The 18,312-nt window shown below is 36.7% G+C and overlaps 1 protein-coding gene across 4 annotated transcripts in view; it reads right to left on the reverse strand.

Annotated features, from left to right (window-relative positions):
- ATRNL1 (attractin like 1) overlaps positions 1–18,312 on the reverse strand; it is a 440,327-nt gene that overhangs the window by 114,972 nt on the left and 307,043 nt on the right. For 3 of the 4 annotated variants that reach the window (XR_005602196.1, XM_010412925.4, XM_039554023.1), the window contains exon 27: positions 2,668–2,775. The exons of the other annotated variant lie outside the window; for it this stretch is intronic. Coding sequence is in view for 2 of the 3 variants with exons in the window: in XM_010412925.4 (XP_010411227.3) it covers positions 2,668–2,775 (108 nt within the window). In the remaining variant the exon portion in view is untranslated. The remainder of the gene's footprint in view (positions 1–2,667; positions 2,776–18,312) is intronic. 4 annotated transcript variants of the gene reach the window in all.

Below are 18,312 nucleotides of genomic sequence, written 5' to 3' on the forward strand. Positions count from 1 at the left end.
TAGACTGGTTGATAAAGACTCCAAAATAACAGAGGTTCAACTCTCCTCCGTAGTGTTTTCAGGATTTTATTTTCATCTGTTGCAAATTGCTGCTAACTGAAAATAAACCCAAATATTATCAGTTGTATTGTAAGTATCTAAACTAGGCAACCATTTTTCAGTACAGTATTTATACTCTTAGGAGATTTTTTTCTGAACTCTGGGTAAAAAGTGCCTTACTACTGCAAACTAAACCTCTACAGTGAAACAGCTGCTGTGGATATTTACAAATAAATGCAGAATATAGAGGCAAACCAAACAGCATCCTGGCATTACCATGTGCAGATATATGAACACTGCCATGTATCAGAGCATCAGTATTAATGTAGAACACCAGCCACACAAAACCACCACCACGTGAGGCAGGTGACATTAATGAACAGCAGCTTTACTGTGCAGCTGAATGGGAGACTTGCAGCACTGTCTGGAAGAGTTCAGTGACATTACACAGTACCCAAAGGGCCCACGAATCAATGAGGTGTCACTGGAAGTGTCGGAGTTATTACAACGTCAATAAAAGTATAACAACAACGTCCAAAGTATCAGCAACTAACACACGACGTCGATAAAAGTGTGAGGAGAGGGAAGGCAATGCACCATCATTAAAATTGGAAGCCCTGGTATATCAGTGCAAGATCTCTGCAATGCCAGCAGAACATTCTGAAGTTACTGTATATTCTCTTTATTTAACAAGAGATCTCTAGCTTTAGGCCTCCCAACAGGCATCAGATATGAAAAAATTATTAAAGTAGTTTAATGATTCTAAATTAATACAACAAAATGAAGTTTACAGCCACTTCATACTATTCTATTTTTAAGCACTACATCCTGGAAATGTGTGACTTGGATTCCCCTCAGTCCAAAAGAGCAGAATATGAAGAACAGAATGGCAACTAAAACTTTTAGTGTCCTTTGACAAAGAAGCTTAATATAGCTCCTTTATTTTTACAGAATATATACCAAAGGACAATCAATACTTGAATCATATTCATTTAATCCTCAGCACAATGGCTTCTTTGAATATATATCAGTGTATTATCATTCCAATGAAATTTTGAATGGACTTCATTCTGTGTATAACTATGTATGAATTAGGAAAAAACCACTATGGATGCTGAACTCTGAACAATTGCTAGAAAATGCTTGGCTAGGAAAAAAAGGTAATAAAAACTGTAAAACATCATTAAAATATTTTAGGATCTACCTCTTTTAATGCTAAATAAAAGACACAAGAAAGAAAGTGTAGCAATTAACTGGTGATGTTTACTTCTAAAGTTTAATTAAATAATCAGTATGTACAAAATTAGAGTTTGGATGCCTCATCTTCCACTCACTGCCTCCACTAGAAAAGACAACAGATAAAAATCTTCTTAAGATACCAGTGCAGAGAAAATTAAATCACATTCCAAAAAAGTTAAAAGTTAACTGTAGTGTAAATGCATCCTCAGCTCGGGGAGCTGGAGAGGTCTTCTGTTCCAAGAGAAGAGGAGACAGAAGTAAAGTAATTTCGGTGAAGGATACAAGAGGTCTAGTATTTAGTCAGAACATAACAAAGCTTCTTCAAAGAGATATGTCATTTTTATTCACCATCTATTCCAAATATTTAAATTATGATAGTAAGAACAATTGTGATTACTTCCTGTATAGTAGCAGAACAGAGCACGCCAGTTTGATAAGTACTCAAGAGCTGAATCTTTTTCTTTCTGCTATGCATTTGCTTTTCTCATTGCTCATTCTCCATGGACTTTGGAGATCTGGTAGATTGTATTTAATCTTTCATTGAGATTGATTATTAAGAAAATTAAGAGAAGATTTGAATTTAAGAAGAACTGGTAGCAATGAAGAGTACAATCTTGAAAGATTTCAGAGCTAGCACATCTCATTCCCAGGTCTCACCATAAATAGGATTAAGTAATAACTGTAAACACAATATTGTAAATAAAGGAGTAGAGGATCATCTCTCCCAAGAGCTGAACCTGGATTAGATGTTCATTATTATCCATATACTGTAATTTTCCCTCTATTTTCAGGTTAAACTTCTAGAATCCCATTTCATGCATTATTACACCATCCCAATATCATATTGCTTTGCATGTTACTGTTTCTGTTGCAATGTACTGCAATTGCAATAAAAAAATGCAGTAACATAGCTATTTCCTACAAACAAACCCATGCAGTACAGTCTGTATGCTTCAAACCTCTGTATATAAAACAACACTGAATTTTGATTCTAAGGTGCTTTAGTTAGTTTGTTTGTTTTCTGTAAACTCTGTTAATTAAGACATATGTTAACTAGATGGAACAGTGTACTTGAAGGACTGAGCATGACATTTGTTGCCTCCTTAATGCCCGAGTCCTGCATTCCTTCAGCTCACATCCATCACGATAGGACTGCCAGGTGAGCTGACTGTCACTCCAGCCCAGGCTAACAGATTCTCCAGCAGCTTTTGGTACAGTTTACATCATGAGATTAAAACTCTGTGACTTGGAAACGACATAACAGAGGTAGCTGAGACTTATCAGCTCCAGGTAATCAGATGCTGCTTGGTTTCAGAAGCAGATGCAGATGAGACTGGCAATATAAATACACAAATCACAATGGTCCCTTGTCAGCACCACTGTTCCTACCTCTAATGGCCCTCGTAGAAAGTCTGTTTGCTCAGCTCCTACTTCCAGTGCTACATCGACAGAAGCAAAGGGGCGGCTGGCCATCTGCTGTCGCTCCCGCATAAGTTGCTGATGAGGAAAAAATGATGTTTTAACAAAACATTAAAAAATGTACCAGATATCAGTCTGCCCTACTATACCTCCCATTAAAACATAAGAATGCAAACAGCATGCACACAGTCATATTTGTGACATCAGTGAGAAAGTTATACTAAATCATAATCATCTATATTTACTCGAGAAATGAGCACAGAAGGTTATGATGCCTACAAATGATTTTTTAGCTTGAACTCTGACAAAATCTCCAAATGAAAGCTTCCCTAACTGACTGTTCTCTCTAAATAACTTTGCTGTTTGTGTAAGTTGCAAGAAAATACAGGAAAGAGTTGGTAAAAATAGCTGAAGTCTAATTCCCCTGATAATGCATACATTAGAACACCTGCAAAAGCAAGTCCACTTGGCCTTCAAATTTTCGTATTTCACAACTAAGGCAGATGGAGTTAATAGTGTCAGGACTCAGTTTTATGAAGGATCTTTTCTGCAGTTACTTTCATATGAAGAATAATGTGTCAGGATTGGGAACTCTGCACCAGTATATTGGAATACACTCAGCTACGCTCACAGAGCTTGTATAATCCCTTCCAATCACACCAGCATGGACAGAAGTCCCAAGCAAAACCACAAAGTTAACTCATATTTCTTCCTCAGCCTGTAATTATAATGCTTATTAAACCACAATGAATAAAAATGATGACCAGCACTAGATATTACAGATATTACCCCACTGGTTCAGTGCAACTAATGAAAGCATTATTAAATATTTAAGGTGAATGAGTCGTGCAATTCAAGTGGTGTGTTCCTTCAGCTGAACAGGATGTTACAGCATCTTGAAGAGACAAAGTGCTTGCAAAAATGATTTATTAGAAAAGATCTGTTTCATTTTCTTAATGTTTTTCTCCCTGTTATCTCTGGAAAGCTTAAAACATTTGAAAGTGGTGCCTGAATTTAAATGACACTAGCACTGTGACATACTGTTCGTGAAAGCCTTTGAAATAATAACAGGTATGCAAGCAAATATTTGCCAGCAGCTCACTAATAAACACTCTTTATTTAAGGTCTGTCACAAAGCAACAAACTCATTTTGTAGCGCTTCTTACGCATTTTGCCTCAACTTGCATTTTAATAATGTCTCTAGAAATTTGAAGACGCGCTTGTAACGTTCAAATGAACACGGAGCAGTTGCCTCTCAGTGCACAGCCAGTACATTCCCAAGGCCTGGATTTTACAGCCATGCAGCGTGTTTGTCAGCAAGCACCCTGCACAAATGGGCTCCCAGTATATCACACCAAGAGGGCAATCAATATGTCTGGGGGCAAAACTGCATGTTTTATATTGAGAATAAATGAAAGCCAAGTATGAATATCTAGACGGTTAAGAATTATGTTTTTAACCCTTTACTTAGACATGAAACTGGTGGTCTCTGTCTAGGATTTACATCCACACTGATTTGCATCAATACAATTTACTAAAAGATTTTACAGCTGCAAAGAACTACTATGACCCTCCAGTCCTACCAACAACTTAGCAAAGACCACAAAAACTTAAAGCATAAAATACTGAGTCACTACATCCTGAAATTACTATATGTAGCTCCTTTTCCTCCTACAATAGCAAAAATTAGAGAAAACAGCACCAGTCCTGCCACATGGAACTCATTACAGTATTCTAAGTCTGCAGAGCTATTGGCAAGTGCTTACTTTTTAATGGGAAACCAAACACTTTGTTTTAAACAAACAGAATTGCTTGAGGAAAATACTTAATGAGCAGAACAACCTATGCTCCAAATGCACATACTACTATTTAAAAGATTTATTTAATGCAGATTATAAAGAAATGTACATTTGATACGTTCTCTGGTTTTTAAGGCCAGCAGGTTTCTCCCCCTCTTCTCCCAGTCAGGCATTCAACAAAACCTTTTCATTCACAAGACAGCCACTGTAATTTTGATAGTCTGCCATTTGAAAAGAGTACTACAAAGATTCTTAATTAGCTCTGTAAACAAGAATGAAAACTTTAAAATGTTCAGCTGCCCATAAAGCGCTGCTGATTTTGGCAGCTGAGCACTTGCACATCAAAGATAAGTGCTCTACTCCGAAACACTTCTGCTTTCCCTTCACCATTTTAAAGCTCTAAGGTGCAGGACAGGAAAAACAAGATGCAATGAAGAGAAATACAGGAAGATACTGTGATGTTTAAAATCAGTTTTGTGGATAGAAAAGGTCACTGCCTCCCAGCATCTGCAACTGTCTGTGTACCAATATTGGGACAAAAGTTCTAGAACTTCCAGTTGTGGGGAATTCCTGTAACTCACCCACAGGACAAGGAACATGGAAACTCTCTGAACCCGGGTTTTATGAGAAGGGTGAAAAAGCTCTTCCTTACCTTCTCAGCAGTCAAAGAGATCAAAAAACCCTCAAATCCCCATGTCCCCCCTCTCCCCACCCCGATTTCATCACAACCAAGGAACAGTGAAACAAACCCAAACCCATACTTCTCCAGTAATTAGGGATATTCACTTGGAGACATCAGATAAACAGATAGTATTAACATGTAATATTTGAATATTTTATCACAAATTTAATCTATAACATTGCAGGCACATCTCTAAATATTCACTAAAAAGTCTGGGAAATTAAAAACATCATTTTCTCCAGTATAAGCCTGAGAAATTCAATGAGCATTTATTTGACTGAGCAGACAACTAATTTCAAGTTCTACCATAATTTTAAATCTCATTAAGTACAAGATTATTGACAAGATTAATTTTTTTTAGGCATCATTATTTTGCAGCAATTCCAAGGTATTAATTTATATCCTATTAAAGAGTTTTTCATGTAAAGTACAGAATTATAGCTGTCTTCAGTGAAGACCAGTAAGATGCTAGGACACTATAAATTTCTCATTCAGGTCAATTTCTCATTCAACACCCATATAATTTTAAAATATTTCTTCAAAACCCAACCATTTTGGGATAATTATTTCCCCTCTCATGGAAATTCACATTTCAGCTGATTCTGAATAAACATGTAGACATCTTAGCTTGTAGATTATGGTTGTTTTGAGTTTTGATGTCCTACTCCAGTATTTTGAAATAGGACCTGCTTTCCCATCTAGAAGTTTATCTCAAGAAAGTATGTGCCTGGGAATGCAATTCAATTTTACCATTGATCAAAAAAATTCTCACGGGGGATACTACTCCCCTGATCAAAGCAGTTTGGAGTAAATTAAAAAGTTCCATGGCATCTTGTATATGCTATTATATGGAAATGGGTTCGTTGCAAAGTTCTTATTTAAGTAGAAATGTTTTGGTATTTTTTCTCTTGGTTGATAACATCACTTTCAAAATATTTTAATGCCTATATTCTATTAATGCACAATAAAACAGTCAATGCAAAATACATATTGCGGTGAGTTAACATTAACAGAATACAGTATTTCAGCAGACTCAGGCTGACACGTTTCAAGTCTTTTGTATTTTAGGAAATGTTACCATTTTGCTTCTTTTTCTTTTCTTTTTTTTCTTTAAGACCTGCTCTCTCATGTGGAATTAGATACTGTTCTTCTGACTAGCACTACTTTTTCTATGCTTTTCACCTTCCAGTGTAACTGCCCTGGAAAAGCCCTAATTGGAAAAAAATCTAATAAAGTGCATGAGTTGTTAGGAACTAGGACAGGTGTACTTTTTCTTTGTTATACAGCAGCAGACATTCTTGAGAGATAGATTAGGAGAGCTGAAAAGGATGAAGCCATTCTAGTGCCATAATAGGATGAACAGAGCAATCCTTTCAAAGATCTTTCTGTTGTTGTTTGGCACCTCTAATGGGCTTCTGTAGCCCATGGGCAACCAAAGGTACCTGGAGTGTGCCATGAAGTGTGCAGTGACCAGTGAGCACGCCCAAGGTCATGGGGCAGCTGGACAGCTGGGGTAGGGGCAAGAGGTGGCAAACACCAGAAAAAATGTTCAGGAGATGTCTGACTACCAAACCGAGCCAGGAAGTCTCAGTACACTGTTCCAGAGATAAGGATAGAGCAGTTGAAAAGGTGTCTATTATTTTAACAGCAACTGTCTAGATTTTCTAGCTTTTCTTCCTTCACCTCTTAGATGGCTTTGTTTTTTTTCCCAGATCACATCACTATCGACGTTGTACTAGGACACGTATGACTTTGTCAAGGTGAGTATTCAAAACCAGGAAAATGATAATTCTGCTTCTCTCTGAAAACTGCTGTCTAGTCCAGTGCTGCATGACCCGCCTGGTGACAAGGATTTTCCAAATGTCCAATTTGAAATTCCTGTTCTGTTTATTCATCCTGCAGCTCTGACTTGTCTGCAGTTACAATTTGGTCACCTCCTTTTCTGCCTCTGTACTGTCAACTGTTGATGTGAGTAACATCAAAAGGCTACAACAGAAGCGTTAATAATGCCATGCATTAAATCTGAGTTTTACAGGAAAAGTATTTGTAATGAGAAAAAAAATGTCAAAACCTCATGGAGAGTTGCACGAATTTCTGATCACACAGCATTTGACAAGCTCCAAGGCTTAAAAAAATTAAGACTGTATGTAAATGGACAGCCCTGCAAAACCAGAGACTCTCTAAACAATGCAATTCACCCATTCATTGAATATTCTTGAGGATTCTTACTGCCACATCCAATCAATAGAAGTAACTTACATGGACTTACACACATCTGAGTGGTTCACAGATATTTTAGTTAGAAACACAATTTAATTCTCTTCCCAAATCTTAAGTTCCCATTTTCAAACTGAATTATACACAGTGATACTTCCATGAAGTTCTGATTATTCACTTTAATTTGCAAAGGACAAAGCTTCCCTTCTCTGTAAATTTTCTCATTGTAACTCTTGGAGTTGAAAATCTCTTCAGATTAAATTGGTTATTTACAGGTCTGGAAAGGAGAGCATTTTCTCATTTACATGTTGAAGAAACTATTTGACTTGGTTAATTTCCAGATCAGCTGCTTTCACTGGAAAGGCATATCATTGTCATTAAACTTCTTTGTTGGGTTTTAGGTGAAATAGGCTCACCATTCCATAACTGCATGAGGTACAGTGATTTTAAGAGATGAATAATAGCTGGCAAAGGAAACCAAGCAGCAGGAACAGCCATAGTTCTGACAGCAGTCTGACAATCTGAATTTGTTCATTCCCTCCATCATGAACTTCCTAAACAATCATTTCCCTCTGCCTCATTTCCCACCATGCTAAGTGGAAAGTGCCCTGACACAAGAGTGCATTCAGGTAGGCAATGAGATATTACAATGATAGACATAGTATAACATGCTATTTGCACTGCAAAATAGAGTCTGTGGAAACTTCCTGAGATACCAGGGCCTATTCCATGTCACTTTCTTTTAAAATTGCCTGAAGAAAAGGTGCTCTCAGGCACATACAAAGGTCTGTCATGGGGAAAAAAATGAGGAGTTATACTTTTTGTCCTAGCTTTACACTGAATAAAATGAAGGGTTATTTAAACTAGACATAGTCCAGCAAACAACAGCTAAGACGTACTTAAAATACAGTGTAAACATCCCAAAAAAATAACAGTTCCAAAAGGTCAAGTTTTTATGTATCCCTTTTGGAAACCAAATACCAGTCGTCTGCAATTTCCCTTGAACAAATCAAGAATGAGAAAAAAAAGATGAGCCCTGAAAAGGTCATTTTGTTGCTAGATCCAAGGAACAGATATTTAACGTATTGCACATTAGCAAGCAAAGAGCAAAATGTGAATATACTGTGACTTCAGGTTTTGGAACTTTTTGCTACTGGAACAGAATTCCAGTCTCTAAAACACTGGAAGTGGTGCCCTAAGTGATGTTCATTTGCCAGTAATTTATGGGGGATCATGTTACAATTAAGTTGTGTTTGATCCTTCATATTTTGTCCCTAAGGATTATTTTGGCATGGGGAGACTTTTTGGATGCTAAGAATCAATAATAAACTCAAAATTCAATTTACTGCTTTAAAATTTAAGAAGTGCTAAACAAGACCTAATCCTATTATCTCTTTCACTTGGATCACTATGAATCCATGTTGCACATTTACACAGATCTGTAACCATGAACATTATAAAGGATCCTAAAGATGTACTTAAGTCTTTCTGTAGGCCTTGCTAACCCCTCAAATTGTGCTCTTATCCCTGAGTGGGTTTAAAAAATCATTTCAGCAAACTGTTGCATATTTTGCTGTTAGCTAGCAGAGCAATTTTCAGTTGACAGAAAATTTCTAAAAATGCTTGTACTGCAAAGTAATTCTGTGTACAGAGAAAAGAGTCAGAGCGCCTAATTATAGATGTTGAAATGTTTCCACAGAAAACATTCTGTATTTGCCTAAGGACAGTTATTTATAAGTGAATATATTAAAATATGTCTTAAAATTATTTCAGAATGTGAAAGAGAGAGTCAAGTATTGTATGGTGCAAACTACTCCTTGGAACTCTGTCATCTACAATTGTGCCACATAAATAATGCTTTCAAAATGTCTTCTAAAGAACTATTTAAAAATATAACTACCATTTTTATGAGTGAAATAGTCACAGTGTGAACCTTCCTTAAAATAACAATCTCAGCCCTTCCTATCACCATTGTTAAGCTACAGCTTTTTGAAATGAATATTAACCATCATTATTATAACTGTTAAAAACTATCTTTAGTTACTTATCTTAATAAACAGATGTCAAGCTGGTAATTCCCAGCTCTTCCTAAAGTAATTCCACTTGCTTTAAAGACAGTAAACATGTTCTGGTAAAGGAAACTGGGTTTAAGGGGTCATGAGATCACTTGGTCCACACCCCTGTGCCTCAGGCCTACGCAAGGGCAGTGTGATCATGATTCTTCTGGCAGATCTATGTTTTTTAAAAAGGCCACAGTGGTGGAGGTTCCACAGTCCCTCCAAAAGTCCAGAGTACCTAAATTAAATCTCCATGCTGAAATTAAAGCCAACTGCTTCTTGTACTGTCCGCAGTGGAGACCGTGCTCTGTCTACAAGTGAGGAGAAATCTCCCCCAAAACTCTTATGTGTTTTGCAGAAGTTCTTTATAAATTTGAAGTTTCCCTTCAACCTTGTCAACTGTAAACAAATGTGGGTATGTAAATGTTTTCTTGCCATTCCTGCTCCCATTTTCAGTGCTCCCTTCTGCCTCTTAAATCAACACCAGAAACAGATCCCTGCAGAAGCCCACTTGATGCACCTTTCCCTTACTACAATGAACAGTTTGTAACCAAGAACTTCAAGAATACACTTTGACATTCACTTCCTATTTGTCTAAAAGGTCTGTTTATCTGTTGTATCAAGAAATTTGGTTTGGCTTTACACAGTTTGTGCTTGGAAAAACAGCATTAAATGCCTCTCAAATCTTTGCTTTTTTCTACATTCTATAGACCATGTAAAAATTATTTATCCCAATAGTTTCCTAAGAATTAATGATAAATTGGCTGGTGCCTAATTGCCAAGTCCTTCTTTTGCCCTCTTCTTTTCTAAGATAGGAATTACCACTTGTCATATCTGAAATCTCAGAACCCTGACAGGCTCTGGGATCACATATCTGCCTACCAATCCTCTAAATACTCTAAAATAAATTTAATCAGGTTTTGAAATCTGAAAATATTTAGCAAGTATTCTCCTACCCATATTTCTACTTTATCACTTGATACTGTACCCCATTTTCACTGTAGATACTTAAGAACTTTTTTAAAGAGGCCCTAACTAAAGCACTTTTTAAAACAGGCTCTTTCCTAGCACAGAGAAAGTCAGAAAAAAGCAGTGTACACACTATTACTTTAAAGAGAAGCTAAAGTGCAGGACAAGCATATTTTAATTTGCAAACAATGTCAATGCATTTTTTAACCTACATGACAAAAAAAGGTAGACAATGGATTTGTTTCTTACGTGAACTGATGTGAAAAGTTGCAGTCCAAATCATAATGACTGAATTGGAGCTATACCAATTTATAAAAAGCTGAAGTTTCTCAAATGTACTTGGACCCCAGGCCCCATAGTGACTTCAAGTGACCAAAATCTTCAGATTTTCTTTCCAGATGATGTTGAATTCAAGGCTTATATTTATTTTCCTTCACTTTTTAATTAAATCATAACATGTACAAAAATTATAAAATAAGAAAAATAATAGTGCTGAGCAAGAAAACTGGGCTCCAACAAAGGTGAAGTTTGCCTTTATTATTACCTCTAATTCTATTTAAAAAAAAAATCTATTATTTGAGGTTACTGGTACACTGATGAAGTGACAATTAAACTTTTTAAGTGCAGCACCACTGACAATCATACAACTATTCTAAAGTGATCCCTTAGAAGCTCCTTAAAGCACAAACAATATTACCATTAAGAAAGGTAAACTGGTGATGCACCATGACTGACTGATGCCTTTAAATTCTTTCAAGCTTTAATCCTTAGAGTATTAAGCTGAATAACCATCATTGTCAGTGCCTTGCAAAGGGGACCAAAAAGAGGTACATTTACCAGTGTTCCTGCCTGTTTCAGGATGGAAATGCCCTGGCCCATGTGAATCCCGGTGTAAGGAGCTGAATGGTCATGTTACAGTACCTGGTGCTACTGTCTAGGGTAAATAAAGGCTTTCTATACAATCCTTACAAATTTTGACCCTGTGTTACGTGGTTGTTAACTCCCTTTTCATTAAAAATGAGCCTCATTTTTAGCTCAACTGCTACATCCAATAGAAGCTTTGATACCCAGTATTTTCCACATCCAACCATTCAATTACAAATCATTAGCAAAGACAGAGTTTTAAGTTATAGCCAGGATCAGAAAAAAAAGTCTGGTCACTCTGACTGTACAGAAATTCCTTAAAACAAATCCCATCCACTTGGCATTTTCAGTGACAAGGGGTTTGGATAATCAACATAAAACTAGGATACCAATCTGAAATCTGAGGGTTAGCCAAAAATATATTCCAAACTTCACAGATTTTCTCACCATACGTAGTACATTCAGGTCAGCAAGAATTTGGCACACACTGCTGGTGGGAAAGGCATGTGGGCACAGCCAGCTCACGTTGTGCAGGGGAGCAAGAAGCTCTGAAACAGATGCAGTTCTGCTGTCTGATCAGAGTAATAATGTGAATTAAAGCAGCTCTCCTGTGTTCAGGTTGGTTCTGTTTGAAACAACTGATTTAGCAGATGTGAGATGCTACACTTTTGAGAGGGGTTACTCAAGAATACTTGAGCAGTAAGTTGATGGCAAAGCTTTCCACTCCTGCTAGAGAACTAAGCCATTGAGCATCCCTTACCTGTCAAAGAAACCAAGGAACCAAGACTGTTTGATTTAAGTTCAAATATCTTGAAGAGAAAAGTTAAAAAAAAAAAAAAAAAAAAAAATCAGGAAACTGCTGATCGCAGAAAGTCTGAAACTTGTAGCGTTTCTATGAGGAATTATTTTAAGAGTTGAACTGCTACCTAGCAAGCTATGGGGACAAGAACCTGCCTAATCTCCTAAAATATTTCAGCTACATCAGAATTTCAGAAATAGAGGGTTTTCAAGCATTAAATACACTAAAAAGTTTAAGATTCAGTTCTAACATAAGAAGCAGAACTCTAATTCCAAGAGACTACCTTGGCAATATCTGTAGCAGCAGAAGTCAGGTTGCTATTCTATTAATCTTAATAATTTTGTGCACAAAGCAGCTGCAAACAAGGAAATCTGACTTTCCCTGTACTGTTCCTACAAAGGATTGTACCAGTCTGTGTGTGTGCATACTCTACAGATTAGAAAGAAATACTGTGAAGAAGTTAATCCCTCACTGCTGCTGCACTGAGACTTTCAATATAAAAGTGACAGAGTGTAAATCAAAGTACCCTGGCATTTTGAGCTCCAGTCAGACTGTTTCAAGAGAGAGAAGTGGGACGATTTAGAGTTCATCAATTATATCACATCAAATTAGCCTCTATCACAGGCTTGGCTCGACAGCTTTCATCTATTTTAATTTACAACAGAGAGGACAGCCAAGTACAGGATTGTGGCAATGACACAGTCAGAGGGAAGCACAGCACTTCTGTGTCACAGGAATGGAAGGCTTGTCTGAACAGCCACTTCAGCTGGGTCAAACACTCCAGCCACGTTTAGTTTCTTTCATTTGCTTTGATCCAACAACCCTCATCCTCATTTAAGGAAGCAATGTGCTAAATATATTTTTAGCAGTTTTGCAGTCACTGTCTTTCCACAGACTCTGTTCTGTATACATCCACCTTACACAGTGATTTACCTTTGCAGTTAAATCCTTAAAAAAGTAGACTTAGTGGACTGCTATTGTAACTGTATGTGGTTAGGACATAGGTGAGCTATCTTAAAGTAAAATTGCTATCAGTAAATTGTTAGAATTTGCCTTCCAACTGACAGACTTTAAATTTGAATTTGCCATGCTTATTTGAAGACACTGACAGTGCAATAACTTAAATAACAGTGAAGCACAGGAAAGCATTGAAGGACCCTACACAGATATAACTTCACAAAACATTTTATGTTAAGAATTCATTCCTTTGCTATGGATGTGATCACAAGCACTGTGCATCATTTAAATTGCTGTTTAGAGGCTTACATGGATTCAAATGGAAAATGGGCCTCGTGTTAGCACTGCATAGTGGGGAATTTTCACAGCAAGGATGAAAAGCCAGCTTTACTGTTTCTGCCCACAGTAAATCCTAAGAAAGAAACAAAAAGAACAAAAGGACACTTTTCCACACAGCATTCGGTTTCCCTCTTCTCTTAAAACCCTTCCATTTGTTTTAACATGAGCAAATGAAAGCAGGAATTTTAAAATGCGTATATTGCAATGATTACTTCACCAGAATGAGCAGGGACTTCCAAAAGTGTATTTCCATACAGTCTCTCTGCACACTGGAATTACGTGCATATTGCTTTTACCTGCTTTCCTCTAATATGGCCCATTTCCAAATTAAATACTGCAAGCTTTAGGAAGTCAAGGTCATCTTTCCCATTCCTTTACTTCCTCCCCAGGCTTAACTTTGGTGGTAGGATTTTAAGTAGTGAACTACTAATAGGATTTTTATGGCAGTCTTAAAGGGGTCTTTTTTAATAATTGTATCAGATTAAAATGCTTAGGGACAAATAAATTATCAGAATTTCTGACTGTTACTTTTTAGAAACTCTCACATGGTATTAGGAGTGATTAATTAGATCAAAAACTTAAGAGACAGTATTATGTTTTACCTGGAATCTTAGTTGGCTCCTTTTTATATGCAGTCCTAGTTTGGTTAAAGAGCAAATGAATACAGCACAACGTATTCATGATGTTCCTCTAACAAAACTGAAAACAGCAGACGTTTTTATATTCGGCCACAATGTGTCCCTTTTGGCACAGTTATCTTTTACCTGCATTAGAGAGAGCCCTAAATTTTTCAACAATGTGGACTTGTTTTCTGCTATTGTTTTCAGCTGTATTGGTTTAAAATGTCAGGGAACCTGCTATGTGTTAGTGGTTTTTTAATATGGGCATCTGTTAAATGCTTTTGAATCTCACACATTGTTATGGTGGTGTAGACAGCTGGAATTTCATTAATTGAAATTTATTTACCAAGAAAAAAAGCCAATAACATCCTTAACTGGGAGACAAAAGGAAACAAAGATATTATCTATGAGTCAAAGGTGCCACACATCTCAATGATTTTCCTCAACAGACCTATATTTATCACAGTTCATGCAAAGCAAGGACTTTCCCTCAGGAGCTCCATAAAAAGAGCATGACAATGATGATTTGGCTAATTAATTTTCCCTACTTATTTGGAGTTGAGGGAAATATTCTAAAATTTAATGCTCAAACCCTTCAATGTGAGTTCTGATTTTCTTACTTGAGGCTGTGGTGGGTGGTTGATTATTAACATGGAAAAAGATATTTCTTGACTACATGAACTTTGTCGTTTAAACAGATTTGTTTTAAAAACACATATGAATTCAAGATGATATTCACCTCTGCAGAGAAATATTTATATTCTCTCTCCCATCTAACTGGGGACCCAGCAAACCTTCTCTGTTTTCATCTGGGTAAGGATCCCACTCAGTATTAGCTCTAGCACAGGTTCAAAATGCCAGATGACAGCAGGGAAGCCTGGGACATTGCAGAGGAGGCAGCTCCTTTCTGTGAAGCAAAGATCAGACCCCTGTCAGTGAAGGTGAGCTGAAAGACCACAAAGGTGTGAAGTACAAGAGCAGTGGTGGGATGCGATGACCTGAAAGGATTCTCTGATCCTTCCCAGCCACATAGAAATGAGGCAGGCTACAGAAGTTATTAAAGGTACTACAGGAAAAACTTCTGGATAATGCCCCCAATGCAGTTCCCCTGCTCTTGTGGAGAACTTTCTCCACCAGTGTTCAATGCTTTTGGCAGTGCCTAAGAAAAACCATTCAGATTTGGCACAGGGAATGTTGTACACTGCTAATAGAACCTGAACCCTCAGCTAAGGCCATCTGGAGAAGAGAAGGGTGTTTTCCTCACCAGGTTAGGAGGGGTTTGGAGCTTCTCATGAAGTAGGAAATCTGGCTTTGATTGCTCAGTACAACCATTCCTTATGCCCACAACTTCATCCTTGTGTGGAAAATGCAGTCTGGAATTCGAGACAAGCAGCTTGGCAGTGCTGGGATATGGGTCTGAAAGAACAGCATCAGTTGTGGTTTTTCATATGTGCAACCCTAGTATTTGTATTAGGAGATAGCAACATGAAAATCCAGCAGCAAAGACAGCTTGATGATAGGCAAAAGGATACTGAACAGTCCCACTCAGTGGATTATTAAACTGAGCATTATTGAATTACAAATATATACAGTCACAGGTTACTTTAACCATATCATGTCCTTTACGTCCTATATGGCCATTTCTGAGGGTCAGTACACAGGAGCTACTTTCACCTGGGTAAGTAGCTCCCAACATGTCCCTAAAAATAATTTGGATATTTTTGGTGTTTGATTACATTAATTTTTTCAAACTTCTACCTGGTTCAAAATGCAAAGAATCATATTATTCCCACAGGTTATTTCTTCCACATTTTATGAATATTCAGAGGAAATAGGAAAAGTTTTAACATTTTTGTTTTCTGACAGTTTATACATTTAGCATGAAGTTACAACTGCCAGTAACTATGATTCAAATACAGAAATCCACTCTATATAAGAGCTCCAAAGGGGCTGTTTGACATTTACTGCTTTGTCCATGCTCAAACACAAAAGGTGGGCAAACAGCACTAATAAATTTGGTTTCATACAGGGATACGTTGCATCTACAAATTATTGATTATGAGAATACAGCCTTATTAGAAAGTGAATCATTTTGAAAAAGGATTTGCATATTTGCCTTGTTTTATAATTTATCAGCATTTTGATTCCCTTCTGTTTGAATTCTGATGAATGAGTCTTATGATTTCAACAGTAAAAGTTTGCTTGCAGTTATATTTTCACTGGCCTTTACAATAATGTGCTTTCATTCCTGTCCTACAGGCAAAAGTCATTTCTGAGTTTCTCAGTCTTTGATGGAGGGAAAGTTTGACCTAATTTTCTACAACTTTAAAGGCAAAAAATGTCAATAATTCTTAAACATGTTTTTTTAAATGCAAGTGCAATAAAAGGTGCTTCAGTAAAAATCAAGAAATTAAAATTGTGGTTTATCAAATTCTTTTCTTTTCAAGTGGAACCAGTCACATCCAAAAATATTCCCTTTAGCTGCAACAACATTTTAGGTACACAATGAATATACCAATTAAAACAATTTGGGACTATTTATGTCTTTCTCCCTTGTATCAGTTGGTATCAGACTCCTCATGGGCTTTTTCTGATAAATGAAACTATCTAAAATACTCTAAATTGTCTTCCTGTCTGTCATATTTCTTCCTATGCTGAAAATAAAATAGTCCCTTTTTGAAAACCCAATATTTCTGACAATCAGTTTACACATGCTCCAGCTTAGATTTAAAAATATGGTTTTATTTTAAGAACTCTGGCTTGATTACAAAAGTACAGGTTATACAGTTAAGTACTCAGAAATGAATGGTTTGTACCTGAATTAGTCCAGAGAAAAGAGAAAAAAGGCATTGGAATTCACAGATGCTGGCACACAGCTTGAGCTACTTACTCCTCTTTTCTTCATTTATATTCAATGAATCAAGGCTCACTGCAGCTGAGTTTCTCAATTATTATTATTAAGTTTTAAGTCCCTGCATTCTAAACCACTTACACACAGCAGAGATCAGGTCCTTCCCTAATCAGGTCCTGCCCAGTTTTCAGAAAACAGGAAACCCAGCATGAACCACACTGGGAATAAGAGATGACACTACTCAGACTGACAAGGTCCAAGTTATGCTAAGCCAGAATGACATTCCACACCTCGTCAATGAAAAATCCCCATTGTTTACTTCTCATTTAATGAGAAATTCTGATTTGTTTTTCTGATACATTTAAAGTTCTGTTTCTGAAAATAGGTTTCACTTCAGTCATGCATAGACAACACGGAGACATGCAGATTTTGCTCTACAGTTGGATTCCCTTTCTCTTGAACATTAACATAAAATATTTAACTGGTTAGAGGAATTTGCATAAAGGAACACTCTACAGTATTTAGGAGTGGATAAAACAGTTAAATCTCATGGAATAAAAGTGCTTCCTTTACATTCTCATCCACTACCTATATTGTGTATATAAATAGCTTGATTTGGAATAACTAAAATACTTTTAAAATTCTTTTTCAATCTAACATAAAATATATACTGAATACAGTTACTTAAGTGGCCATACCAGCACATGTAATAATTATACCAGCATTTACTGCAACTACAAGCAGGAAAGGATGGCAACATACTGGCATTATTTTCTCCTGTGGTGTACACTGGGTTGCTTCAAACACTGAGCTAAGTCTAACATACAAAACATGACTATTTTTAGCAAGTAAAAGTAAGCCTTACAGAGAATGAATGCAGACAATTTACATACATATAGGCATCTCAAATTTCATGTATTCTATTTAATTCCAGTGCATATTAGGCTTTCCCAGCTGAGTGAACAGGACTTTTTAATACAGCTGGAATGTCTACTCAAGAATCATGTTGGCTACAGACTGCTAGACAAGCCAAGAGACCTGTAAGCCAGATTCCTCTTCTGGAAAATGTGTCAAAATACACAACTCAGAGCTACCTGGAATTACAGCAACTTCTGAACATTTCAGAGATCACTGTTCAGCTGGCCAAAACCAAAATACTTCTATTTCTCACCCACTCATTGGAAAGTTTCCCTGAAATATCTCATTTCTCATACAAAGCTGACATTCAGATAAAGTAATATTTTTGAAAATAAAAATATGCTATTTAACTTTAGTAAAAAATAATGAGAAATATTTAGTGTAGGGATCACTACCATCATTTCAAGGACTTTACTGATGCTATACATAGTCTGAAGTCATTCAGAAATGTTTCTGATCCTACTGTACATCAAAGAGTTACATCCACTGTTATGCAGAAAATAAACACAACTGAATTGTGTCAAGTAAGACACAGCCATGATG

This window comes from Corvus cornix, chromosome 6, assembly GCF_000738735.6.
Source record: "Corvus cornix cornix isolate S_Up_H32 chromosome 6, ASM73873v5, whole genome shotgun sequence".
Lineage (NCBI taxonomy): Eukaryota > Metazoa > Chordata > Aves > Passeriformes > Corvidae > Corvus > Corvus cornix.